At 44.3% G+C, this 27,283-nt stretch overlaps 2 protein-coding genes across 3 annotated transcripts; one reads left to right on the top strand and one right to left on the bottom strand.

Moving 5' to 3' along the window:
- The first annotated feature begins 303 nt into the window (after positions 1-303).
- LOC106585312 (hepatocyte nuclear factor 1-alpha-like) lies at positions 304-14,286 on the top strand. The gene is made up of 9 exons (XM_045706623.1): positions 304-590; positions 948-1,736; positions 3,475-3,677; positions 3,894-4,039; positions 5,568-5,709; positions 8,240-8,386; positions 8,529-8,644; positions 8,814-8,858; positions 14,257-14,286. Exons 1-9 carry the CDS (start codon positions 304-306, stop codon positions 14,284-14,286), a joined length of 1,905 nt encoding a protein of 634 aa, XP_045562579.1.
- A 2,271-nt stretch (positions 14,287-16,557) lies between these two features.
- LOC106585494 (protein CUSTOS) lies at positions 16,558-24,237 on the bottom strand. Of its 2 annotated transcripts, XM_014171764.2 has the most exons (6): positions 24,065-24,237; positions 23,833-23,863; positions 23,603-23,701; positions 17,562-17,626; positions 17,350-17,437; positions 16,558-17,206 (listed from the first exon to the last, which is right to left on the bottom strand). In XM_014171764.2, exons 1-6 carry the CDS (start codon positions 24,192-24,194, stop codon positions 16,840-16,842), a joined length of 780 nt encoding a protein of 259 aa, XP_014027239.1. In that variant the 5' UTR covers positions 24,195-24,237; the 3' UTR covers positions 16,558-16,839. The 2 variants fall into 2 exon arrangements, with proteins under 2 accessions (XP_014027239.1, XP_014027241.1); XM_014171766.2 differs by lacking the exons at positions 23,603-23,701; positions 23,833-23,863 and having other exon boundaries at positions 17,562-17,615; positions 24,065-24,232.
- Between the last annotated feature and the right edge of the window lie 3,046 nt (positions 24,238-27,283).

Below are 27,283 nucleotides of genomic sequence, written 5' to 3'. Positions count from 1 at the left end.
GGAAGGTAAAAAAGGTTAAAAAAATAATTGAAAGCTTAACAGCAGGTGGAGGGCTTAAACCAGACAGCTCAGAACGAGACGAGAAGAGAATCGAACGGGGGAAAATGAAAGTAAACTTTGTATTTTCCTGAACTGAAGAAAGACAGAAAGGTAATGACTCAAGAAGCCACAATTCTTTGTCTTTTCTGTAAGCGCATGACTGCAGTGTGTCTGTCTTAGTGTGTGAATATGTGTATGTTTGTGACCTGTGTTCTACGTAGTCTGTGTGTTGTGTTAGTGGGGTAAGGTTTAGGAAACAGTGTAATGGAGGGAGAGGAGAGGAAATGGGGCCCTGGGCATCTGACTAATCTCCAGAACGAGCTTATCTGGGCACTGCTGGGCTCTGGACTGTCCCGGGAGGTCCTGGTCCAAGCACTGGAAGAACTTGAGCAAGAGAGGGTCACCCCTGGAGCAGAGAAGGGGGACAGGGGAGATGGAGAGAGTTCGGAGGAGGGAGAAATTGATTTTCCACCCCCAATATTCCAGGAGCTGGAGGCACTACCCTCAGAGGAGGCAGCCAGAGAGAGGGCTCTGGTCGACCAACTGCTGCAGTAAGTAGCTCCCAAATCTCTGCCCTCCGCCCTATCCTCTCCTGAACAACATACACATCAATCTCTTCATTTAATCAAACCTCAACTATTAATACAACAAAAAATTGCCACATCCCTTTGCTGTGGTTTTATTCTCTCATGCAAGCTTTAATTTCTCAAAACAATGTCCAACTCATTTGGTAAAAATTATTTAAAAAACAAATACATTTTAGGGTGGTTACTTGATTCCGTTTTCCATTCTCTTTCTTTTCTGCTATCTTTTCCTGATGTTTTCTCACCAAGAAAAGAGTACAAATAAGTCAGTTGTTCTTGGTCTTTATCAAATTTAGTCCCCCACTCCCCCCTTCCTCCCTCAAGCTCCTGCTCCACTCCCCCCTTCCTGCCTCAAGCTCCTGCTCCACTCCCCCCTTCCGTCCTCATCGTCCTGCTCCACTCCCCCCTTCCTGCCTCATGCTCCTGCTCCACTCCCCCCTTCCTGCCTCAAGCTCCTGCTCCACTCCCCCCTTCCTGCCTCAAGCTCCTGCTCCACTCCCCCCTTCCGTCCTCATCGTCCTGCTCCACTCCCCCCTTCCTGCCTCATGCTCCTGCTCCACTCCCCCCTTCCGTCCTCATGCTCCTGCTCCACTCCCCCCTTCCGTCCTCATGCTCCTGCTCCACTCCCCCCTTCCGTCCTCATGCTCCTGCTCCACTCCCCCCTTCCGTCCTCATGCTCCTGCTCCACTCCCCACTTCCTCCCTCATGCTCCTGCTCTACTCCCCCCTTCCTCCCTCATTCTCGTGCTCCACTCCCCCCTTCCGTCCTCATTCTCCTGCTCCACTCCCCCTTCCGTCCTCATGCTCCTGCTCCACTCCCCCCTTCCGTCCTCATGCTCCTGCTCCACTCCCCCCTTCCGTCCTCATGCTCCTGCTCCACTCCCCCCTTCCGTCCTCATGCTCCTGCTCCACTCCCCCCTTCCGTCCTCATGCTCCTGCTCCACTCCCCCTTCCGTCCTCATGCTCCTGCTCCACTCCCCCCTTCCGTCCTCATGCTCCTGCTCCACTCCCCCCTTCCGTCCTCATTCTCCTGCTCCACTCCCCCCATCCGTCCTCATGCTCCTGCTCCACTCCCCCCTTCCGTCCTCATGCTCCTGCTCCACTCCCCCCTTCCGTCCTCATTCTCCTGCTCCACTCCCCCCATCCGTCCTCATGCTCCTGCTCCACTCCCCCCTTCCGTCCTCATGCTCCTGCTCCACTCCCCCTTTCCGCCCTCATACTCCTGCTCCACTCCCCCCTTCCTCCCTAATTCTCCTGCTCCACTCCCCCCTTCCGCCCTCATACTCCTGCTCCACTCCCCCCTTCCTCCCTAATTCTCCTGCTCCACTCCCCCCTTCCGCCCTCATGCTCCTGCTCCACTCCCCCCTTCCGCCCTCATGCTTCTGCTTCACTCCCCCTTCCTGCCTCATTTGCCAACTCAGGCTATCTTGTTCAGATATAAGTGGACTGGAGGCAGGGCATGAAAGGGATAACGAATCAAGTTGTTTGTGTCATCCGTTTCGGTAAAGTACCTGCGTAATTGCGCACCCAACTCACTCAGGTGCTTCGTTATATCACATTTGACATTGTCCGTAAACTTGAGTTCATTTGCACACAAAAAAAATCATACAATGATGGAAAGACCTGTGTGTTGTCCTTGTTAATGCAGACAGAGAAGAGCTCCAACTTCTTAATCATAGCCTCAATTTTGTCCCGCACATTGAATATAGTTGCGGAAAGTCCCTGTAATCCTAGATTCAGATCATTCAGGTGAGAGAAAACATCACCCAGATAGACCAGTCGTGTGAGAAACAAGTGAAAATGATGGTCAGTAAAGAAAACTTTAAGCTCATCTCTCAATACAAAAAAAGGTGTCAATACTTTGCCCCTTGATAACCAGCACTGTATGTTGTAAAAGTGTTAAATGGTTACTGCCCATATCATTGCATAGTGCAGAAAATATACGAGAGTTCAGGGGCTTTGCTTTAACAAAGTAAACCATTTTCACTGTAGTGTCCAAAACGTCTTTCAAGCTGTCAGGCATTCCCTTGGCAGTGAGAGCCTCTCGGTGGATGCTGCAGTGTACCCAAGTGGCGTCTGGAGCAACTGCTTGCATGTGCGTTACCACTCCACTATGTCTCCCTGTAATGGCTTTTGCGCTATCAGTACAGATACCAACACATCTTGACCACCAAAGTCCATTTGATGTCACAAAGCTGTCCAGTACTTAAAAAAGATCCTCTCCTGTTGTCCTGGTTCCTGGTTTCCAGAAGAGGATGTCTTCCTTAATTAACCTCCCATAAATGTAACGGACATATACCAGGAGCTGTGCCACGTCTGTTGACTCATCCAGCTGTAACGCACAAAATTCACTGGCTTGTATGCAAAGAAGTAATTGTTTCAAAACATCTCCTGCCATGTCACTGATGCGTCCTGAAACAGTGTTGTTTGATGAAGGCATTGTCTGTGTAGTTTTTTGGGCCTTTTCCCCCCAGCATTGTCCCAGCCATATCCGCGAAAGCAGGAAGAATTAAGTCATCCACAATAATATGGGGCTTGCCTGTCCTAGCCACTCAGTAGTTCACCATATAAGACGCTTCTAGCCCTTTCTTATTAATGGTATCTGTTGCTTTTATACACGTCTTACAACTCGAAAGTCTTAATTCTCGCTCAAAAAACTCCAGTGGCTTATTTTCCAAATTGGCCTGTTTTGTTTCTAAATGTCTGCGCAAGAGTGAAGGTTTCATTGTGTTGTGAGATAGTACTTTTGCACATATAACACACTGTGGCTTATAGGAGCTGTCATTGTCATTTTAGCGTGTCCCTTTTAAACATGTTTTTCTTGCTCTGGGGCCTTTCTGTCTCTCCCTCAGGGCTGAGTGTCTCCAGAGGGGTGTGTCTTCGTCCCAGCTGGCTGGACTGGGCTCTAACCTGGTGACAGAGGTACGAGTGTACAACTGGTTTGCTAACCGCCGCAAGGAGGAGGCATTCCGCCATAAATTGGCTCTCGATACGCCTTACACCAGCCAATCAGCAAACACCACCAACCACACTCTCGCACACAGCCCTGTGCAAGGTATCACTCACTAAGACCAAAGTGAATAAAAATATTAATTAATTGAATCCACAAACAGCATAATTAATCATTCATGTTGTCCTCAGATGTTCTGTTATGTACTATTATTAGTACCGCGATACAGAGCAACAGAACCAAGACTGCCAGGGTGCAAAATGTCCTTATACCAGGAAACACCTGATCTTAACTCATCCTAACACTCTTCCTCTCTTCCAGTTATGAAGTACAGCCAGCAAATCCCATGTGACAGTCTGGGATCAGCGAGGGGTCGCAGTGGAGACCGAGGCTTGGGAGGCCGCCTGGCCAGCCCCATCCAACTTGAGCCCAGCCACACACTCCTGGAAACACACTATCACAAACTAGTGAGATCACCTACCATTATACAGTGCATTCGGAAAGTATTCAGACACCTTCCCTTTTTCCACATTTTGTTACGAACCCGATGGTCACTCTGACAGAGCTCTAGAGTTCCTCTGTGGGGATGGGAGAACCTTCCAAAAGGACAACCATCTCTGCAGCACTCCACCAATCAGGCCTTTATGGTAGAGTGGCCAGACGGAAGCCACTCCTCAGTAAAAGGCACATGACAGCCCGCTTGGAGTTTGCCAAAAGGCACCTAAAGGACTCTCAGACCATGAGAAACAAGATTCTCTGGTCTGATGAAATCAAGACTCAACCAAGCGTCACGTCTGGAGGAAACCTGGAAACCTGGCACCATCCCTACGGTGAAGCATGGTGGTGGCAGCATCATGCTGTGGGGATGTTTTTCATTGGTAGGGACTGGGAGACTAGTCAGGATCGAGGGAAAGATGAACGGAGCAATGTACAGAGAGATCCTTGATGAAAACCTGCTAATGAGCACTCAGGATCGCAGACTGGGGTAAAGGTTGACCTTCCAACAGGACAACGACCCTAAGCACACAGCCAACGCAGGAGTGGCTTCGGGAAAAGTCTCTGAATGTCCTTGAGTGGCCCAGCCAGAAGCCGGACTTGAACCCGATCAAACATCTCTGGTGAGACCTAAAAATAGCTGTGCAGCAATACTCCCCATCCAACCTGACAGAGATTGAGAAGATCTGCAGAGAAAAATGGGAGAAACTCCCCAAATACAGGTGTGCCAAGCTTGAAGTGTCATACCCAAGAAAAATTGAGGCTGTAATCACTGCCAAAGGTGCTTCAACAAAGTACTGAGTAAAGGGTCTGAATACTTATGTAAATGTGATATTTACATTTCTAATATGTCTAAAAACATGTTTTTGCTTTGTCAATATGGGGTATTGTGTGTAAATTGATGAGGGGGAAAAAATGATTTAATCAATTTTAGAATAAGGCTGTTACGTAATAAAATGTGGGGGAAAAAATCAAGGGATCTGAATACTTTCCGAATGCACTGTATAATCATTAACCATATCTCACACCGACACACATTGTCACCAACCAGTGAGATCACAAACAACCTCCTATTTTCACAAACCAGAGAGATCAGCAAATATGTTCACATAATCACAATACAGAGATTATTAACTGCATCATGCAAACCAGTGTGATCACAAATAATATTATATCATAATAAGCCAATGATATCACAAACCACATATCATAATAAGCAAATGCAATCACAACTCATATTACATCATAATAAGCCAATGAGATCGCAAACCATATTTATTACATCATAATATAAGCCAATGAGATCGCAATCCATATCATATCATCACAAGTGATAGATCATCATGTAAGCCAGTGAAATTACAAAGCCATATCACATCAAACTAGTAAGATTGTACAATACTTCCCACCATCATAAACCTTTGAGTTTACAAAGCATCTCAATCCTCACAATAATCTATGGCTGTCACTATCTGCCAACCACCCTCTTTCCCATCTCAGGTATCAGGAGGTGGTCCACTGCCCCCAGTAAGCACCCTGACCTCACTGCACAGTCTGTCTGCCTCGCCTTCTCCCCCCCAGGGACTTAACATGGCCTCCTTGCCCAGTGCCATGAGTCTGGGAGAGTTCTCTCTCCTCATAGGTAACTTATGACATTATCGATCATAGTCTGCTGCTGGAAAAACATATGTGCAATGGCTTTACACCCCCTGCTATATTGTGGATAAAAAGTTACCTGTCTAACAGAACACAGAGGGTGTTCTTTAATGGAAGCCTCTCCAGAATCAGGAATTCCCCAGGGCAGCTGTCTAGGCCCTTTACTTTTTTCAATCTTTACTATTGACATGCCACTGGCTCTGAGTAAAGCCAGTGTGCCCTATGTATGCGGATGACACAACACTATACACGTAAGCTACTACAGCGAGTGAAATCACTGCAACACTTAACAAAGAGCAGCAGTTAGTTTCAGAATGGGTGGCAAGAAATAAGTTGGTTCTAAATATTTCAAAAACTAAAAGCATTGTATTTGGGACAAATCGTTCACTAAACCTCAACTTAATCTTGCACTAAATAATGTGGAAATTGAACAAGTTTAGGTGACTAAACTGCTTGGAGTAACCCTGGAATGTAAACTGTCATGGTCAAAACATGTTGATACAACAGTAGCTAAAATGGGGAGAAGTCTGTCAATAAAGCGCTGCTCTTCCTTTTTAACAACACTATCAACAAGGCAGGTCCTACAGGCCCTAGTTTTGTCACACATGGACTACTGTTCAGTCGTGTGGTCAGATGCCACAAAGAGGGACCTCAGAAAATGACAATGGGCTCAGAACATTACTGCCTTAATGTTGCTGGACCTCAGGAAGAGTAGCTGCTGCCTTAGTAGCAGCTAATGGGGATCCTTAATACAGTTGAAGTCGGAAGTTTACATACACTTAGGTTGGAGTCATTAAAACTCGTTTTTCAACCACTCCACACATTTCTTGTTAACAAACTATAGTTTTGGAAAGTCGGTTAGGACATCTACTTTGTGCATGACACAAGTAATTTCCAACAATTGTTTACAGACAGATTATTTCACTTATAATTCACTGCATCACAATTCCAGTGGGTCAGAAGTTTACATACACTAAGTTGACTGTGCCTTTAAACAGCTTGGAAAATTCCAGAAAATTATGTCATGGCTTTAGAAGCTTCTGATTGGCTAATTGACATGATTTGAATCAATTGGAGGTGGACCTGTGGATGAATTTCAAGGCCTACCTTCAAACTCAGTGCCTCTTTGCTTGACATCATGGGAAAATAAAAAATAATCAGCCAAGACCTCAGAAAAAAATGGTAGACCTCCACAAGTCTGGTTCATCCTTGGGAGCAGTTTCCAAACGCATGAAGGTACCACGTTCATCTGTACAAACAATAGTACGCAAGTATAAACACCATGGGACCACGCAGCCGCCATACCGCTCAGGAAGGAGGCGCGTTCTGTGTCCTAGAGATTAACGTACTTTGGTGTGAATTGCAAATCAATCCTAGAACAACAGCAAAGGACCTTGTGAAGATGCTGGAGGAAACCGGTACAAAAGTATCTCTATCCACAGTAAAACAAGTCCTATTTCGACTTAACCTGAAAGGCTTCTCAGCAAGGAAGAAGCCACTGCTCCAAAACCGTCATAAAAAAGCCAGACTACGGTTTGCAACTGCACATGGGGACAAATATCATACTTTTTGGAGAAATGTCCTCTGGTCTGATGAAACAAAAATAGAACTGTTTGGCCATAATGACCATCATTATGTTTGGAGGACAAAGGGGGATGCTTGCAAGCCGAAGAACACCATCCCAACTGTGAAGCACGGGGGTGGCAGCATCATGTTGTGGGGGTGCTTTGATGCAGGAGGGACTGGTGCACTTCACAAAATAGATGGCATCATGAGGAAAGAAAATGATGTGGATATATTGAAGCAACATGTCAAGACATCAGTCAGGAAGTTAAAGTTTGGTCGCAAATGAGTCTTCCAAATGGACAATGACCCCAAGCATACTTCCAAAGTTTTGGCAAAATGGCTTAAGGACAACAAAGTCAAGGTATTGGAGTGGCCATCACAAAGCCCTGATCTCAGTCCCATAGAAAATTTGTGGGCAGAACTGAAAAAGCATGTGCGAGCAAGGAGGCCTACAAACCTGACTCAGTTATACCAGCTCTGTCAGGAGGAATGGGCCAAAACTCACACAATTTATTGTGGGAAGCTTGTGGAAGGCTACCTGAAAAGTTTGACCTATGTTAAACAATTTAAAGGCAATGCTACCAAATACTAATTGAGTGTATGTAAACTTCTGACCCACTGGGGATGTGATGAAATAAATAAAAGCTGAAATAAATCATTCTCTCTTCTATTATTCTGACATTTCACATTCTTAAAAGGAAGTGGTGATCCTAACTGAAATTTTTTACTAGGATTAAATGTCAGAAATTGTGAAAAACTGAGTTTAAATGTATTTGGCTACGGTGTATGTAAAAGTCTGTGCATATTATCAAATTATCATTTCAAAATATATCCACTGTAGTGTATCGTTTACTTTTTCAGTGATGATCAGAAAGCTGTCAGATATCAACTTTAATTGACATTTACAAAGTAGCCTAATCCATGTTTTCCTGGCCTATGTTGGTCAACAGGTCAAACAGTACCTGTCATCAACAACGTGGGAGGCGGGTTCACCACCCTTCAGCCAATCTCTTTCCAGCAGCAACTCACACAGCAGTTTCAGAATCATATGGGCCACAGTCCTTTCATGGCAACCATGACAGGGCTTCCATGTCACAGTAAGGCCACAGTGGCAGCATGTTATTCCTTAATTTGCCCTGTTGACATAAATACATGTATTAAACAAGGAATAAGTGACATAATAGCTAGAACTAACAAGGGTTTCATAAAGTATCTCTGCTCTCAATTTCTCCATTGCAGTGTACAGCAAGTCCAGTATGTCTCCCTACCCTCCGTCCAGCCTACTGTCCCAAGCCATGGTTGTCACTGACAGCAGCAGCCTTGGAACACTGATCAGTCTAAGCGCAGTCGGAGAGGTACTGTGAAGCCAAATATTTACCAATATGAAAAGTGATGCCATTAATAATCGCTTACATATAGGCTAAGTTATAGGATACAGGTACAGAAAAGTCTAGACTCACCGGCTAATGATCAGAAATAGTATTAATGTTGATTGAATCTGATAATGACTTTTGCATTGGTTAGATTCTGACAACAGACCCCGAAGAGGAGACAGAACAACCCTACGTTGTCACAACACAACTGATTGGCTCAACCGCATTAAGAAGGAAAGACATTCCACAAATGAACTTTTAACAAGTACTACCTCATGAAGCTGGTTGAGGGAATGCCATGAGTGTGCAAAGCTGTCATCAAGGCAAAGGGTGGCTACTTTCAAGAATCTCAAATATAAAATATATTTTGATTTGTTTAACACTTTTTTGGTACTATATGATTCCATGTGTTATTTCATAGTTTTGATGTCTTCACTATTATTCTACAATGTAGAAAATAGTAAAAATAAAGAAAAACCCTGGAATGAGTAGGTGTGTTGTAACTTTTGAATGGTACTGTACATCAGGGAGACTCACTGCCAATTACCAGTGTAGTCACTTGAAGAAGCTGCTTTACTATTAGACAGAACATTTGATTTGAACAGTGTACTTAGTACACAGGGTGTCAGTCTTATACTGCTGATCTGAGGTCAGAGATAAACCATTATAAACAGCCTCACCTAAATCGATGCAAAGACAGCTGAGCCATTGATCCCCGTTTTACAATGAACACACACTCACCGAACAGTTTATTAGGTACACCCATTCAGTGCTTAATTTGTAAATCGGCAAATGGGGGGCTCTGCAACCTAGCTCAACGGTATCGGAACGCATAAAAAAAGAAATCCCATTTATAATAAAGTATTGTAGGCATATCATCGCATTTGTGTATTGGCATAGAGCAGTAGAGGGACTGCCAACAGTTGCACACATGTGGAACATTTTTAGTAGCCTAGGTTCTGTAAAGAAATGTATAAAAATGCATCTCTTGCAATTCTGTCATTTTTTACATGACTGGAGACTTTGGAAGAACATTTTTTTAATACCGCACAAATTATCTAACGGACATGCTACTTTGACACTAACAAACTGAGATCAATGAAAACGACTGCATCAATAGCCTAGACTTGTGGACACATATTGTAGGCTACAATATGAGGAGGAAATTATAATCCACTGTCACCATGCACAGCTCACTTGCTGGTGTTCATGCAAAAAGCCGGCTGGTACAGGGCCGTTCCCTGTACCATCTGTGGCCGCAGAGGGAACACTGCTGGTTGGTGCTGGGGAGGTTCCTCTGGAAGTCGAGACGGCAGGCAGGGCACTCTCGTGTCACCCCAGGTGAGTCGGCACCAGGCTCACTCAGAGCCCCCTGTTGCTCACATGTTTTTGTTTATACATTTTCCTAAGTTTTCCACGCATTCCCAGCATAAGGCGCTCGTAGATTCAGGCGCAGCTGGGAATTTTATTGACAGGGCATTTGCCCATAGTTTAGGGATCCCCATTGTTCCTGTGGATATGCCCTTCCCTGTGCACGCCCTAGATAGTCGACCATTAGGGTCGGGGCTAATTAGGGAGGCCACCGCTCCACTGGGCATGGTTACGCAGGAGGGTCACAGGGAGAGAATTCGTTTTTTCCTTATTGATTCTCCTGCATTTCCCGTGGTGCTGGGCCTACCCTGGTTGGCCTGTCATGACCCCAATATTTCGTGGCAACAGAGGGCGCTCAACGGGCAGTCACGAATGTGCTCGGGGAGGTGTTTAGGGGTTTCCGTCGGTGCTACTACGGTGGAAAGTCCAGACCAGGTCTCCACCGTGTGCATCCCCTTAGAATATGCCGATTTGGCTCTCGCCTTCTGTAAGAAGAAGGCGACTCAATTACCACCTCATCAACGGGGGGATTGTGCGATAAATCTCCTGGTAGACGCAGCACTTCCCAGGAGTCACGTGTATCCTCTGTCACAGGAGGAGACGGCGGCTATGGAAAAATATGTCTCCGAATCCCTGGGGCAGGGGTACATTCGGCCCTCCACTTCGCCTGCCTCTTCGAGGATCTTTTTTGTGAAGAGGGAGGATGGAGGTCTGCGCCCGTGCATTGACTATCGAGGTACCAACCAGATCACTGTGAGGTACAGCTACCCGCTGCCTCTCATAGCCATTGCGATAGAGTCAATGCACGGGGCGCGCTTCTTCACAAAATTGGATCTCAGGATCGCTTACAACCTGGTGCGTATCCGGGAGGGGGACGAGTGGAAGACGGCATTTAGTACCACCTCAGGGCACTATGAATACCTCAACATGCCGTACGGGTTGATGAATGCTCCAGTAGTCTTCCAGGCATTTGTAGACGAGATTTTCCGGGACATGCACGGGCAGGGTGTAGTGGTGTATAACGACAACATTCTGATATACTTCGCTACACGCGCAGAGCATGTGTCCCTGGTGTGCAGGGTGCTTGGTCGACTGTTGGAGCATGACCTGTACGTCAAGGCTGAGAAATGTCTGTTCTTCCAACAGTCCGTCTCACAGGGTAACACCACGATCCTGGTCGTTGTGGATCGGTTCTCTAAGTCCTGCCGTCTCCTTCCTTTGCCTGGTCTCCCTACAGCCCTACAGACTGCGGAGGCCCTGTTTACACACGTCTTCCGGCACTACGGGGTGCCTGAGGATATAGTGTCTGATCGAGGTCCCCAGTTCACGTCAAGGGTCTGGAGGGCATTCATGGAACGTCTGGGGGTCTCGGTCAGCCTTACCTCAGGCTTTCACCCCGAGAGTAACGGGCAGGTAGAGAGAGTAAACCTGCGGTCTTATTGCCAGGACCGGCATTCATCCCCTGGGCAGAGATGGCCCAAAACTTGCGTCGCCACTCCTCCACTAACCTCTCTCCCTTCCAGTGCGTACTGGGGTATCAGCCGGTTCTGGCACCTTGGCATCAGAGCCAGATCGAGGCGCCTGTGCTGGATGAATGGATGAAGCGCTCGGAGGAGACCTGGGATGCCGCCCATGTGCACCTGCAACGGGCCGTGAGGCATCAGAAGGCGAGCGCCGATTGCCACCGCAGTGAGGCCCCGGTGTTCGCACCTGGGGACCGGGTCTGGCTCTCGACCCGAAACCTGCCCCTCCGCCTGCCCTGCCGGAAGCTGGGTCTGCGGTTTGTGGGGCCATTCAAAGTCCTGAGGAGACTGAATGAGGTTTGCTACAGGTTACAGCTTCCTCCAGATTACCGTATTAACCCCTTGTTCCATGTCTCTCTCCTCAGGCAGGTGGTGGCTGGTCCACTCCAGGAGTTTGTCCCTCTGGACATCGAGGGGGCCCCGGCGTATGCTGTTCGAGCCATACTGGACTCGAGGCGTCGGGCTTTCAGTACCTCGTGGAGTGGGAGGGGTATGGTCCGGGAGAGAGATGCTGGGTGCCGGTGGAGGACGTTTTGGACCCTTCATTGTTGCGGGAGATCCACCGTCTTCATCCGGATCGCCCTGCGCCTCGTCCTCCGGGTCGTCCCCGAGGTCGGTGTCGACATGCTGCTGGAGCCGCGCGTCGGGGGGGGGATTGGGGAGGTACTGTCACAACTTCCACCAAAGTCGGTCCCTCTCCTTGTTCGGGCGGCGTTCGACGTCACCGGCCTTCTAGCCATCGCCGATCCACTTTTCATTTGTTTTGTCTTTGTTTTACACACCTGGTTTCAATTCCCCAATTACATGCTCTTTATTTAACCCTCTGTTTTCCCCATGGTTTTTGTGCATGTTTGTTTTATGTATTTCAGTCCGTTTGTGTGGGCTTGGTATATCTACATGTATTTGATGATTTTGAGTAAAGTTACTTTTATTAGTCATCTCTGCTGTCCTGCGCCAGACTCCTCTGCACCAGCTACACCCAGACCATTACACAACTAACTTACAAAAATAATTTCTCCCAACTCACTTGTTAATTCTCAATTTTTTGAGTAAGTGTAACAAATAACACAAAATGACAATTAAATACAAATTTTGGCATTTCAAAAATATTCAGTGATCAATATCGCCACCCTTCTTTTCAATAACTTCCATGAGCCTTCCATCCATGAAGTCTGTCAGTTTCTTGATCTGTTCACGATCAATTTTCGCTGAAGCAGCAACCACAGCCTCCCAAATGCTGTTCAAAGAGGTGTATTGTCTTCCCTCACTGTAAATCTCACATTTGAGAAGGGTCCACAAGTTCTCAATAGGATTTAAGTCAGGTGAGGAATGGGGCCAGGTCATTATTCGGGCATCTTTGAGGCCCTTGCTGGCTAGCCAAGCAGTGGAGTACTTGGATGCATGTGTTGGAGCATTATCCTGCAAAAAGATCATGGCCTTCTTGAATGCTGAGGACTTCTCCTGTACCACTGCTTGAAGAAAGTATCTTCCAGAAACCAGCAGTAGGTTTGGGAGTTGAGTTATCTTCAACCCGAAAAGGTCCAACTACCTCATCCTTAATGAAAGCAGCCTATACCAGTAACCCTCCTCCACCTTGCTGGCGCCTGTCTCGAAGTGGTGCCCTGTGTCCATTACTGATCCAGCCACAGGCCCATCCATCAAGAGTCACTCTCATTTCATCTATCCATAAAACCTTTGACAAATCTGTCTTCAGGTATTTCTTTGCCCAATCTTGACACTTCAACTTGTGAATATTATTCAGTGGTGGTCATGGTTCAGCCTTCTCGACCTTGGCCATGTCTCTGAGCACTTGACACCTTGTACTTCTGGACACTCCAGGTAGGTTGCAGTTCTGGAATATGGTGGCACTGGAGGATAAGGGGTTCCTGGTAGCTTGACGTTTAATTCCTATCAAGTCTTTTGCAGTTAATTAGCGCCTTTTCTTCTCCAATGCGTTTTTTTGCACCCCAGTTGACTCTTCGCAAACAAAACGTTTGATTGTCTGGTGGTCACGCCTCAATAGTTTAGCTATTTCGAGTGTTGCTTCAGTCTGAAAGGTATTTTACAATTTTTGACTTTTAATTAAATCAGTTAAATCTCTTTTTTGGCCCATTTTACCTGAGGTAATGAAGCTGCCAAATAATTATGCACACCTTGATATAAGGTGTTATTCACTTTCGCCACACCCTCCCTCATTACACAAATACATATCACCTGAAAATTATTAAATCCAATAAGCATTCAAGTTTATATGGTTTGGAATTGGAAAATGTGCATAGAAATAATGATAAGACCAGAATACTCACTTGCCTAATAATTGTGCACGCAGTGTAGTCCTTTTCATTGTGTAGTATTCTGAATTATTTCATTTCTTTCTGAACAGACAACAGTAATTCTATAACTTTGGCAAATGTATTTCAATAAATCAGATAAATAATTGTTCATGCCATGAGAGGTACCGGATCCGGCCAAATAGGCTGCGTAGCGAAATAGTCCAAAACGGAGAGGTGCCGGATCCTGTTCTGGCAAGATCTGACTCAAATTAAGCACTGCACCCATCTAGTGCCGGTTCAAACCCCCTTTGCCTCCAGGACAGACTGAATTTTTCGGGGCATGAATTCTATTAGGTGTCAGAATATTTGGTTGCTCAATTGGTATCAAGAGACCTAACGTGTGCCAGGAAAACATTCCCCACACCAGTACACTACCGCCACCGGCCTGTACCGTTGACACCAGGCCAGGGGCGAAAATCTGATATCAACTTTGGAGGGGACAATTACATTACATTTTCTCAAGAGCAATTCCTGAGGGGGACACCAAAAGTAGTGCTGTAACACATAGCCTACATTGTAATATGGTAAATGTATATTGAGGAACCAAAGAAATAAGGTGTTTGCCGTACTCCTAACTACCGGTACCGAAAACTACACAACTAATCACAACAGCAATACCATTGCCTTTAACAAATCTTAGTTCAGTCACCAGTTTAAGTTGAGAGTGGGGGTATCCATGGCATTTTCCAATTTTGTTCCTATTTTACAAGTCAAAAAAATGGAGAACCTTTCATAATGTTGCCAAACAAAGACTCAACAAACTTACCTGAGACTCCCTGTCTCTGCCAGTCTGTCCCTGCATATCTGTCCCCAACTCTGCTGTCTGTGTGCCATCTGTTGCCTGCTCTGCCTAATGACATCATTGTTAAACATTTCCATTAGAATTTCATTTCTTTCTTATGAACATTTTATCAACTAGTCTTTGCGATATTAGGCTACTAGGGTTCTTACTTTGCGTTTTGGTGTACTGAAAAATACTCTGATGTCCGTCTTTTATTTTTCTGCCATTTTTCTACCTGGCTGGCTGGCTGGCTACACACACACACAGTGTGTAGGTTATTTACAGTAGGAGATGGGCTTCTATCATCTTATCTTTTATCATTCTATTTGGGCTTCGATCTAAAAGGTAGCTACCAAATGTGAAATGGATTAAAATGACAAGAGTTGACAGCTGTATGAGTTCACCATTTACACAACATATGCTGCAACCTTTTGTAATTTTAATAGTTTGTTTCATATTGGCTGGCTTCCAACAATAGCTGAATTTGCAAAGCTAGCGAGCACCAATTCCGTTTCAGTGGTGTTTGCTATAATCTTTGCTACCCGGGTTAAATAAAGGTGAAATAAAATAAATAAATAAAAGTTCCCTTGCGACAATTTAGCTTTTGCAACGAGACCATTAAATATATTTAAGACAATGGTAGAAGAGAGTGTAGTTCAGTTTGGACTTCAGTTTATCGCTAACCTTATCGCAGGGACTTTGAAGCACTAACTTACATCATCTGCATGCTGATCTTGGAATAAATTGACGATAGCAAAGATTCCATCTTTGACGAGGCCACATAAATGGAATAGGTACTAGCTAGCTTAATAGTTAATATTTGCGCGCTAGCTCTGCATATTCAGCTAGTGTGTGTGCGCGCGATTGACTGGATTAACCTCACGTCAGTTACGTTCATTGAGTGCCTTTCAGACAGTAGATACGACCCCTCTGTTACCTTGCCAACTAAGGAACTGGCAGAGGATCAAAACATTGTGAGGCAAAGGGTGGGGGGGTCACAATCTTTTGAAACTTAAAAACGCGCTATTAAGTGTCTATAATCAGCACAATTGCTTTCATTGCGTATTATTAATATTATTTAAATTACATAGTTATGTTTCAGTGATATATTGGGGGGGACAAATCATATTTTTCCAAGGATTGGGGGGTCGTGTGTCCCCCGTCCCCCCCGGGATTTCCGCCCCTGCACCAGGCATGATGGGTCCATGGATTCATGCTGCTTACACCAAATCCTGACTCTGCCATCAGCATAACACAACAGCATTTGTCGGTGATCGCATCCCCACTGGAGCCGCTTCTTCTTGTTTTTAGCTAAGGAAAGGAACCCAGTGTGGTCGTCTGCTGCAATAGCCCATTCGTGGCCAGGATTGACAAGTTGTGCGTTCCGAGATGCCCTTCTGCGCCGTTATATGTCTGTTTGTGGCCCGCCTGTTAGCTTGCACGATTGTTGCCATTTTCCTTCGACCGATCTCATCAACAAGCTGTTTTTGCCCACAGGGCTACCGCTGACTGGATGTTTTTGTTTGTTGCACCATTCTCTGTAAACCCTAGACACTGTCATGTGTGAATAGCCCAGGAGAGTGGCTGTTTCTGAGATACTGGAACCGGTGCACCTGGCACAGATGATCATACCACTCTCAAAGTTACTTAGGTCACTCGTTTTGCCCATTCTAACATTCAATTGAACAGTAACTGAATGCCTCGATGCCCGTCTTATATACCAAGCCACAGCCAAGTGACTCACTGTACAAGCGATCCATTTTTGTGAACAGGGTGTTGTACCAAATAAAGTGGCCAGTATGTGTACGTTATCAACGGAGAAGTGTTAATAAAAATGCTCTCAATTCTTGTATAGCATTCTGCTCATAAATGTACATGTAAGTCGAATTCAGTGTAAACTACTTCCTTTAAGAAAAACAAGGGATAGAACAAATTGGGTAGAGAAAAAGGTCATCAAATATCTGGTGAAAGACTTATTTCACATTTCTGAAAGAACACATTGTTATTTTCTGGAATGCAATCTACAAAGTAGTACAACATTGCTGTGATATGAGTGTATGACCTGACCATGTTATAATCAGTGATAAGATTCCCAAGTACAACAGGTCTCACAAGTACAGAACAAACAGCCAACATTCCAAATCACAGCCCTCAAGTCTCTCAGTGCTTTTACACTCCATCTATCATCTGTGCCTTTTTCTTCTTCTTCTTCTTCTTCTTCTTCTTCTTCAGGGGTATAATGTCCTCTTCTGGCCTCTTCTGCTCCTCATCGGTCTTAGCATTAGGTGAGGATTCTCCACAGTGCTCTACCTCTCCACACTCCCCCTGGAGAGCTTTCCTTTTCTTAGGGACAGGGCTGTTATTATGGTCCTCTCTTTCTGCCTCATCTCCTTTGTTGTTCTTCATCATAATTTTCTCTGAGCTGGGGGACTCCGGCAGGGAATGTGTAACCGCGCTGGGGAGAGCTGCTGATAGGAGGTCTGTGACTGACACTGCTGCCTCTCTCAGTCTCATTTCCATTTCACTGTCACTGTCACTAGAATAAAATTGCAGAAACAAACATTTATTACAGTATGCAATGCTACTGTATAAGGATTCCTCCCAATGTAGAAATGAAGGTGACATCAAACCACCTCACACATCCCAATGGTTAAAAGGCCTAAATAGAACAAGCATCACCTTGAGCTGGGGATGGGCCTGCGCCTTACAGGAGGAGGGGGCTCAATAGTAAATTCTCCTGGGACAGATGTGGTGAACAGCCGGAAACCTTCAAAACCAAGAAATAAGATCAAGACCACATCCAGCATCTACATCACATCTGACAACACATCACACATTTTGTAATTACTGTATCAGTTTCAATGCAAACCAATTTATGGATAAACCCTTACCATCTTCACATTTGGTTGACTCTGTGCAGGGTCTTGATGTTTCTGCAGAGATCACTGAAATACAACTGAACATCAAATTTCATAGTTGGATTAAAGTAGGTGACTGAAAAGTAGACAGGTGATGGTAACATGAGGCAAAGGCTATAACAGTTTGATGTAGCTAGCTAAAATAGCAAAACTGATGTTTATTAACATTTTCCCATGACATATAAGAAATACCTGTCAGGTCCAGGAATGGCTGAAGAATTGCAACATTTACCTAGAACTAACGCTGCAGATAGCAATACTGGGTGATTTGAAAAGTCATAGTCAATCGACCAATAATATAATAATTATTTTAGAAAAAATGTTTCCTTAATTTACAATCTATAGAAACGATGAGAATAGAAAGGTTCAGTACTTTTGTGAAGCATCACAGCACAGTTGAAAAATATATGGCAAATAGAAATCCAAAATGGATGGTGTTAAGGGATAGATGGGAGAGCTTGAATGGAGCTGAAGGGTGGGACTAACAACAACAAGAAAACAAATGTAAAAGATATGGGGTCTGTAAAAAGTATATAGGTTCAGAACATTTGTGAAATAGCACAGTTACAATAGAAATCAAACTGGATGGAAATCAGAAATAGAGGAAGGCCATGACTAAAAACAAACAAAATATAACTATTGTAAAATAGATTGTGTCTGTAAAATGTGTATAGCATGTATAAACTGAAGGTAAGCCTAAGTGTTATTGTTTATTAGTTTACTCCAATTGTGGGAGGGGCGGGTAGGGTTTGCAGAGAATAATAAAGGTATATTCTAAATTATATTCTAAGTGTGTGTGTGATTATATATATATATATACACATACTGCTCAAAAAAATAAAGGGAACACTTAAACAACACATCCTAGATCTGAATGAAAGAAATAATCTTATTAAATACTTTTTTCTTTACATAGTTGAATGTGCTGACAACAAAAAAAAATCACAAAAATAATCAATGTAAATCCAATTTATCAACCCATGGAGGTCTGGATTTGGAGTCACACTCAAAATTAAAGTGGAAAACCACACTACAAGCTGATCCAACTTTGATGTAATGTCCTTAAAACAAGTCAAAATGAGGCTCAGTAGTGTGTGTGGCCTCCACGTGCCTGTATGACCTCCCTACAACGCCTGGGCATGCTCCTGATGAGGTGGCGGATGGTCTCCTGAGGGATCTCCTCCCAGACCTGAACTAAAGCATCCGCCAACTCCTGGACAGTCTGTGGTGCAACGTGGCGTTGGTGGCTGGAGCGAGACATGATGTCCCAGATGTGCTCAATTGGATTCAGGTCTGGGGAACGGGCGGGCCAGTCCATAGCATCAATGCCTTCCTCTTGCAGGAACTGCTGACACACTCCAGCCACATGAGGTCTAGCATTATCTTGCATTAGGAGGAACCCAGGGCCAACCGCACCAGCATATGGTCTCACAAGGGGTCTGAGGATCTCATCTCGGTACCTAATGGCAGTCAGGCTACCTCTGGCGAGCACATGGAGGGCTGTGCGGCCCCCCAAAGAAATGCCACCCCATGACTGACCCACCGCCAAACCGGTCATGCTGGAGGATGTTACAGGCAGCAGAACGTTCTCCACGGCGTCTCCAGACTCTGTCACGTCTGTCACGTGCTCAGTGTGAACCTGCTTTCATCTGTGAAAAGCACAGGGCGCCAGTGGCGAATTTGCCAATCTTGGTGTTCTCTGGCAAATGCCAAACGTCCTGCACGGTGTTGGGCTGTAAGCACAACCCCCACTTGTGGACGTCGGGCCCTCATGGAGTCTGTTTCTGACCGTTTGAGCTGACACATGCACATTTGTGGCCTACTGGAGGTCATTTTGCAGGGCTCTGGCAGTGCTTCTCCTGCTCCTCCTTGCACAAAGGCGGAGGTAGCGGTCCTGCTGCTGAGTTGTTGCCCTCCTACGGCCTCCTCCACGTCTCCTGATGTACTGGCCTGTCTCCTGGTAGCGCCTCCATGCTCTGGACACTACGCTGACAGACACAGCAAACCTTCTTGCCACAGCTCGCAGTGATGTGCCATCCTGGATGAGCTGCACTACCTGAGCCACTTGTGTGGGTTGTAGACTCCGTCTCATGCTACCACTAGAGTGAAAGCACCGCCAGCATTCAAAAGTGACCAAAACATCAGCCAGGAAGCATAGGAACTGAGAAGTGGTCCCCACCTGCCGAACCACTCCTTTATTGGGGGTGTCCTGCTAATTGCCTATAATTTCCACCGGTTGTTTATTCCATTTGCACAACAGCATGTGAAATGTATTGTCAATCAGTGTTGCTTCCCAAGTGGACAGTTTGATTTCACAGAAGTGTGATTGACTTGGAGTTACATTGTGTTGTTTAAGTGTTCCCTTTATTTTTTTGAGCAGTATATATATATATAAAATTAAAATTAAATTTAAATTAAAAAGGAAAAAATAAAATAAATAATTTCGGCTGTTTAATCGGTGTCGGATTTTTTTGGTCCTCCAAAAATCAGTATTGAAAAATCATAACCGGTCGACCTCTAATATATATACAGTGGGGGAAAAAAGTCTTTGATCCCCTGCTGATTTTGTACGTTTGCCCACTTACAAAGAAATGATCAATCTATCATTTTAATGGTAAGTTTATATGAACAGTGAGAGACAGAATAACAACAAAAATAGATAAAAATGCATGTCAAAAATGTTAGAAATTGATTTGCATTATAATGAGAGAAATAAGTATTTGACCCCCTCGCAATCAGAAAGATTTCTGGCTCCCAGGTGTCTTTTATACAGGTAACAAGCTGAGATTAGGAGCACACTCTTAAAGGGAGTGCTCCTAACCGCAGTTTGTTACCTGTATAAAAGACACCTGTCCACAGAAGCAATCAATCAATCTGATTCCAAACTCTCCACCATGGCCAAGACCAAAGAGCTCTCCAAGGATGTCAGGGACAAGATTGTAGACCTACACAAGGCTGGAATGGGCTACAAGACCATCGCCAAGCAGCTTGGTGAGAAGGTGACAACATTTGGTGCGATTATTCGCAAATGGAAGAAACACAAAAGAACTGTCAATACCCCTCGGCCTGGGGCTCCATGCAAGATCTCACCTTGTGGAGTTGCAATGATCATGAGAACGGTGAGGAATTAGCCCAGAACTACACGGGAGGATCTTGTCAATGATCTCAAGGCAGCTGGGACCATAGTCACCAAGAAAACAATTGGTAACACACTACGCCATGAAGACTGAAATCCTGCAGCGCCCGCAAGGTCCCCCTGTTCAATAATACATTTACATGCCCGTCTGAAGTTTGCCCGTCTGGAGGGGACAGGACAACTTCACCGCATCATTTGACGGGGCCATGTACTGTCAAATCTTGGGTGAGAACCTCCTTCCCTCAGCCAGGGCATTGAAAATGGGTCGTGGATGGGTATTCCAGCATGACAATGACCCAAAACACACGGCCAAGGCAACAAAGGAGTGGCTCAAGAAGAAGCGCATTAAGGTCCTGGTGTGGCCTAGCCAGTCTCCAGACCTTAATCCCATGGAAAATCTGTGGAGGGAGCTGAAGGTTCGAGTTGCCAAACGTCAGCCTCGAAACCTTAATGACTTGGAGAAGATCTGCAAAGAGGAGTGGGACAAAATCCCTCCTGAGATGTGTGCAAACCTGGTGGCCAACTACAAGAAAGGTCTGACCTCTGATTGCCAACAAGGGTTTTGCCACCAAGTACTAAGTCATGTTTTGCAGAGGGGTCAAATATTTATTTCCCTCATTAAAATGAAAATCATTATATAACATTTTTGATAGAGGTTGACCGATTAATCGGAATGGCCGATTAATTAGGGCCGATTTCAAGTTTTCATAACAATCGGATCGGTATTTTTGGCCACCGATTTGCCGATGTAACTTTTTTTTAAAACAACTTTTATTTAACTAGGCAAGTCAGTTAAGAACACATTCTTATTTTCAATGACGGCCTAGGAACGGTGGGTTACTGCCTTGTTCAGGGGCAGAACGACAGATTTTTACCTTGTCAGCTTGGGGATGCAACCTTACGTTAACTAGCCCAACGCTCTAACCACCTGCTTTACGTTGCCAAGGTAAGTTGCTAGCTAGCATTAAACTTATCTTATAAAAAAAAACAATCAATCAATCATAAACACTAGTTAAACTAGTAATATCATCAACCATGTGTAGTTATCTAGCCTGTCCTGCTTTGCATATAATCGATGTGGTGCGCATTCGCGAAAAAGGACTGTCTTTGCTCCAACGTGTACCTAACCATAAACATCAATGTCTTTCTTAAAATCAATACACAAGTATATATTTTTAAACCTGGATATTTAGTTAATATTGCCTGCTAACATGAATTTCTTTTAACTAGGGAAAATGTGTCACTTCTCTTGCAAACAGTCAGGGTATATGCAGCAGTTTGGGCCGCCTGGCTTGTTGCGAACTGTGAAGACTATTTCTTCCTAACAAAGACAGCAGACTTCGCCAAACGGGGATGATTTAACAAAAGCGCATTTGCAAAAAAAAAGCACAATCGTTGCACGACTGTACCCAACCATAAACATCAATGCCTTTCTTAAAATCAATACACAGAAGTATATATTTTTAAACCTGCATATTTAGCTAAAAGAAATCCAGGTTAGCAGGCAATATTAACCAGGTGAAATTGTGTCAGTTCTCTTGCGTTCGTTGCACGCAGAATCAGGGTATACAGAATCTGGCTCGTTGCGGACTAATTTTCCAGAATTTTACGGAACTATGAAATAACATTGTAGGTTGTGCGATGTAACAGGAATATTTAGATAAAATACGGAAATACGGAACGTATGTCACTGAAAGAATAATGTATTCGAGATGATAGTTTCCGGATTTGACCATATTAATGACCTAAGGTTTATTATATTATAGTTAAGTCTATGATTTGATATTTGATAGAGCAGTCTGACTGAGCGGTGTTAGGCAGCAGCAGGCTCGTAATAGTCAAAGATATATGGTTTAAAGAGAAATAGTCGACGCATCATAATTCCTGTAATAACTTGCGGCTGAACTTGAAAGGGGTTCCTTCGTTATTTTACCGTTCATGTCTTCCATAGAGAATGTCTTGATCTACTTCAAATAAGGTCTGTGTTTTGTGCTTAAACCGCCTCGGCGTTTTGATACCCGTGTAAATCTCACTAGGTAACGTTTGTCAACATATTTTCATAAATCCACTCTACAAAAAAATGAGCTTCGCTTATATTGATCAGAGTTATATCCTATGGATATCTACACAGTTATAAAATTGGCAAGGTGGTGTAAGCCTAAACCAAACACAGACCTTATTTTAAATGAATCTAAAAATATCCTATGGAATAAATGAAGGAACCGCTTTTCAGATTTTGCTAGGTGTCATGGGAATTGTGACTCACACTTTGGCAGTCAATTCTTACCATGCCCATTATTAAAATAGGATTTCCTGCATATAGAAATTACAGTTTGTTTTCAGCATTCATCACAGGTAACTTATACTCTATTTTTATTATTCAAACAGTTGAGAGTATTTGTCTCCTAAGCAGACTCTTCAGTATTGTTGTCACTTCAGAGCTGTGTGTGTGTGTGTGTGTGTGTGTGTATATATATATATATATACACATATTTAAAAAAGCATAATAATAATCAGCCGATTAATCGGTATCGGCTTTTTTTTGGGCCTCCAATAATCGGTACCGGCGGTAAAATCATAATCGGCCGACCTCTAATTTTTGACATGCGTTTTCTGGATTTTTTTTTGTTATTCTGTCTCTCACTGTTCATATAAACCTACCATTAAAATTATAGACTGATAATTTCTTTGTAAGTGGGCAAACGTACAAAATCAGCAGGGGATCAAATACTTTCCCCCCCCCCACTGTATACCCCAAAAATATATGGGGGATTGGAAATGACCAATTACATTGATGGAAGCAAAACTCTATCCACAATATTAAAGCTGATCCACCCCCTAAATTAATATATACATATAATAAATATAAAATAAATACCTGTCAAGCATAGCCCCTAATTTCTTTGCAACGTGCGCACGGAACTCCGGGGTCGTCTGCAACTCGTTCCCATCATGTTCATGTTTAGATACAGCCACACTGTTGACCATGGTATACCATAAAACAGTATAAGTGTAGCTGGTAAAGCCAAGCTTGAAACAAAACCTATATTCATGATGAGTCAAAAATAGAGAGGGGATAGCATGATTTCAGAGTAAATTAAAACTTACCGACGGGATTGCTTGACATTGCTTACCCCATCTAAAACAACAGTAACGTTAGTTACTGTTAGGACTTTGCTGTCGTTTTGGGGTATGATAGATTTGCTCGTTGGCTCAAGATTTCACACACTTAGCTAGCCATCTCCCACCCCACATTTGTTATGACTAACTGTTAGCTAACTAACTACACCCTGTGTCTTAGCTAAAGCAAATGGTACACTTAAAGTTCGGCTGAATTTACCTGCCGGGTTGGCATTGTGTGTACCATTAGTTCCATATGTGCCAAAACTCCAAGCTGCTTCCTTAAAATGTTCTAGATCTTCATCTTCACTGCTTGCGTCTTCGGCCATCGTCCCAACAGGCGCTGACATGTTGGATCGAGCACGTGTGGCTACAAAGCAATGCACTATGGGTAATTAATTATTTCAGGGCAAACGGTTGTCACTAGTTACCCCAGCCACAAAGTCCAAATTGGCTATGTATCGTAAACATTTATGAAAACACAAATTAGCTTTTTGGTCTTAATTTAAGATTAGGCATAATGTTTGCAGCGTGGTTAAGGTTTGGTTTAAATATTATTTTAAGATGATAAATTGTAGAAATGGGCGTGGTATAGCCATAATTATGACTTTGTGACTGTGGTAACTAGTGGCGACAAGGGCAGACCAGAGTTTGACGAGTGAAGCCAACATTTTTCTTCAATTGCTTTTGTTTCTGCAGAATATAAAAGGCAATGTTAGGTGGGCTTCTAGTTCTTAGCAGATACTCACCAAGTACACAGCCAAAGATGTAAACAATAGTATTTGACAGAGTCTATGGTACCTGAAATGTAACATTCAAGACACCACACTTTGTAGTCACTGAGATGTCTTGTCATAAAACACATTCATCTATAGGCAAAAGTACAATATGTTCAATAAAAATCTACGGGGTTTCAATTTACTCAGTATGTGGGTCCAACTAAATAAGAGTGAAAAATTATATCAGTAGCGATCATGTTGTAAAAGCCATAATTAGTGTTAATTTCAAATCAAACTTTGCCACGTCCGCCGAATACAAGTGTAGACCTTACCGTGAAGTGCTTACTTACAAGCTCTTAACCAACAATGCAGTTCAAGAAGAGTTAAGAAAATTTTGAACAAATAAAAGAAAGTAAAAAATAAAAGTAACACAATAACGAGGCTATATACAGGTGGCACAGGCATAGAGTCAGTGTGCGGGGATACAGGTTAGAGGTCATTTGTACATGTAGGTGGGGGTGAAGTGACTTTGCATAGATAATAAACAGTGAGTAGCAGCAGTGTACAAAGCATATGAGGGGGGGGGGTCAATGTAATAGTTCAGTGGCCATCTGATTAATTGTTCAGCAGTCTAATGGCTTGGGGGTAGAAGCTGTTAAGGAGCCTTACTCTCCAGTCAGTCCATGACTTGGATGACTGGAGAGTCTGACAATTTTATGGCCTTTCCTCTGACACCGCCTATTATAGAGGTCCTGGATTGCAGGAAGCTTGGCCCCAGTGATGTACTAGGCCGTATGCACTACCCTCTGTAGCGCCTTACAGTCAGATGCCGAGCAGTTGCCATACCAGGCGATGATGTACCGGTCAGGATGCTCTCAATGGTGCAGCTGTAGAACTTTGAGGATTTGGGGACCCATGCCAAATCTTTTCAGTCTCCTGAGAGGGAAAAAGTTTTGTCATGCCCTCTTCATGACTATCTTGGTGTGTTTTGACCACGATAGTGTGTTGATGATGTGGACACCAAGGAACTTAAAACTCTCGACCCGCTCCAGTACAGCCCCGTTGATGTTAATGAGGCCTGTTCGCCCCGCCTTAACCTGTAGTCCACAATCAGCTCCTTTGTCTTGCTCACATTAAGGGAGAGGTTGTTGTCCTGGCACCACACTGCCAGTTCTCTGACCTCCTCCCTATAAGCCGTCTCATCGTTGTCAGTGATCAGGCCTACCACTGTTGTGTCATAAGCAAACTTAATGATGGTGTTGGAGTCATGCTTGGCCACGCAGTCGTGGGTGAACAGGGAGTACAGGAGGGTACTAAGTACACACCCCTGAGGGTCTCCAGTGTTGAGGATCAGACGTGGCAGACGTGTTGTTGCCTACCTTTACCACCTGGGGATGGCCCTTCAGGAAGTCCAGGACCCAGTTGCAGAGGGAGGTGTTTAGTCCCAGGGTCCTTAGCTTAGTGATGAGCTACGTGGGCACAATGGTGTTGAATGCTGAGCTGTAGTCAATGAACAGCACTCTCACATAGGTGTTCCTTCTGTCCAGGTCGGAAAAGGGAAGTGTGGAGTGCAATAGAGATTGCATCATCTGTGGATCTGTTGAGGCGAATTGGAGTAGGTCTAGGGTATCCGGGGAGGATGCCGTTGATGTGAGCCATGACCAGCCTTTCAAAGCACTTCATGGCTACGGGGCGGTAATCATTTAGGCAGGTTACCTTTGCTTCCTTGGGCACAGGGACTATGGTGGTCTGCTTGAAACATGTAGGTATTACAGACTCAGTCAGGGAGAGATTGAAAATGTCAGTGAAGATATTTGCCAGTTGGTCTGTACATGCTTTGAGTACACGTCCTGGTAATCCATCCTGCCCCGCGGCTTTGTGAATGTTGACCTGTTTAAAGGTCTTGCTCACATCGGCTATTGAGAGCATTATCACACAGTCATCCAGAACAGCTGGTGCTCTCGTGCATGCTTCAGTATTGAATGCCTCGAAGCGTGCATAAAAAAGGTATTTAGCACGTCCGGTAGGCTCGCGTCACTTGGCAGCTCACCTCTGGGTTTCCCTTTGTAGTCCGTAATAGTTTCCAAGCCCTGCTACATCCGACGAGCGTCAGAGCCGGTGTAGTACGATTCGATCTTAATCCTGTATTGACGCTTTGCTTGTTTGATGGTTTGTCTGAGGGCATAGCGGGATTTCTTATAGGCGTCCGGATTACAGCCGTGGCCAAAAGTTTTGAGAATGACACAAATATGAATTTTCACAAAGTCTGCTGCCTCAGTTTGTATGATGGTAATTTGCATATACTCCAGAATGTTATGAAGAGTGATCAGATGAATTGCAATTAACTGCAAAGTCCCTCATTGCCATGCAAATGAACTGAATCACCCAAAAACATTTCCACTGCATTTCAGCCCTGCCACAAAAGGACCAGCTGACATGTCAGTGATTCTCTCGTTAACACAGGTGTGAGTGTTGACGAGGACAAGGCTGGAGATCACTCTGTAATGCTGATTGAGTTCGAATAACAGACTGGAAGCTTCAAAAAGGAGGGTGGTGCATGGAATCCTTGTTCTTCCTCTGCCAAACATGGTTACCTGCAAGGAAACACGTGCCGTCATCATTGCTTTGCACAAAAAGGGCTTCACAGGCAAGGATATTGCTGCCAGTAAGATTGCACCTAAATCAACCATTTATCAGATCATCAAGAAGTTCAAGGAGAG

Source organism: Salmo salar, chromosome ssa24 (assembly GCF_905237065.1).
Source record: "Salmo salar chromosome ssa24, Ssal_v3.1, whole genome shotgun sequence".
Lineage (NCBI taxonomy): Eukaryota > Metazoa > Chordata > Actinopteri > Salmoniformes > Salmonidae > Salmo > Salmo salar.
Note: the sequence above shows the minus strand (reverse complement) of the source record. Positions and strands in the feature narration are given on the sequence as shown.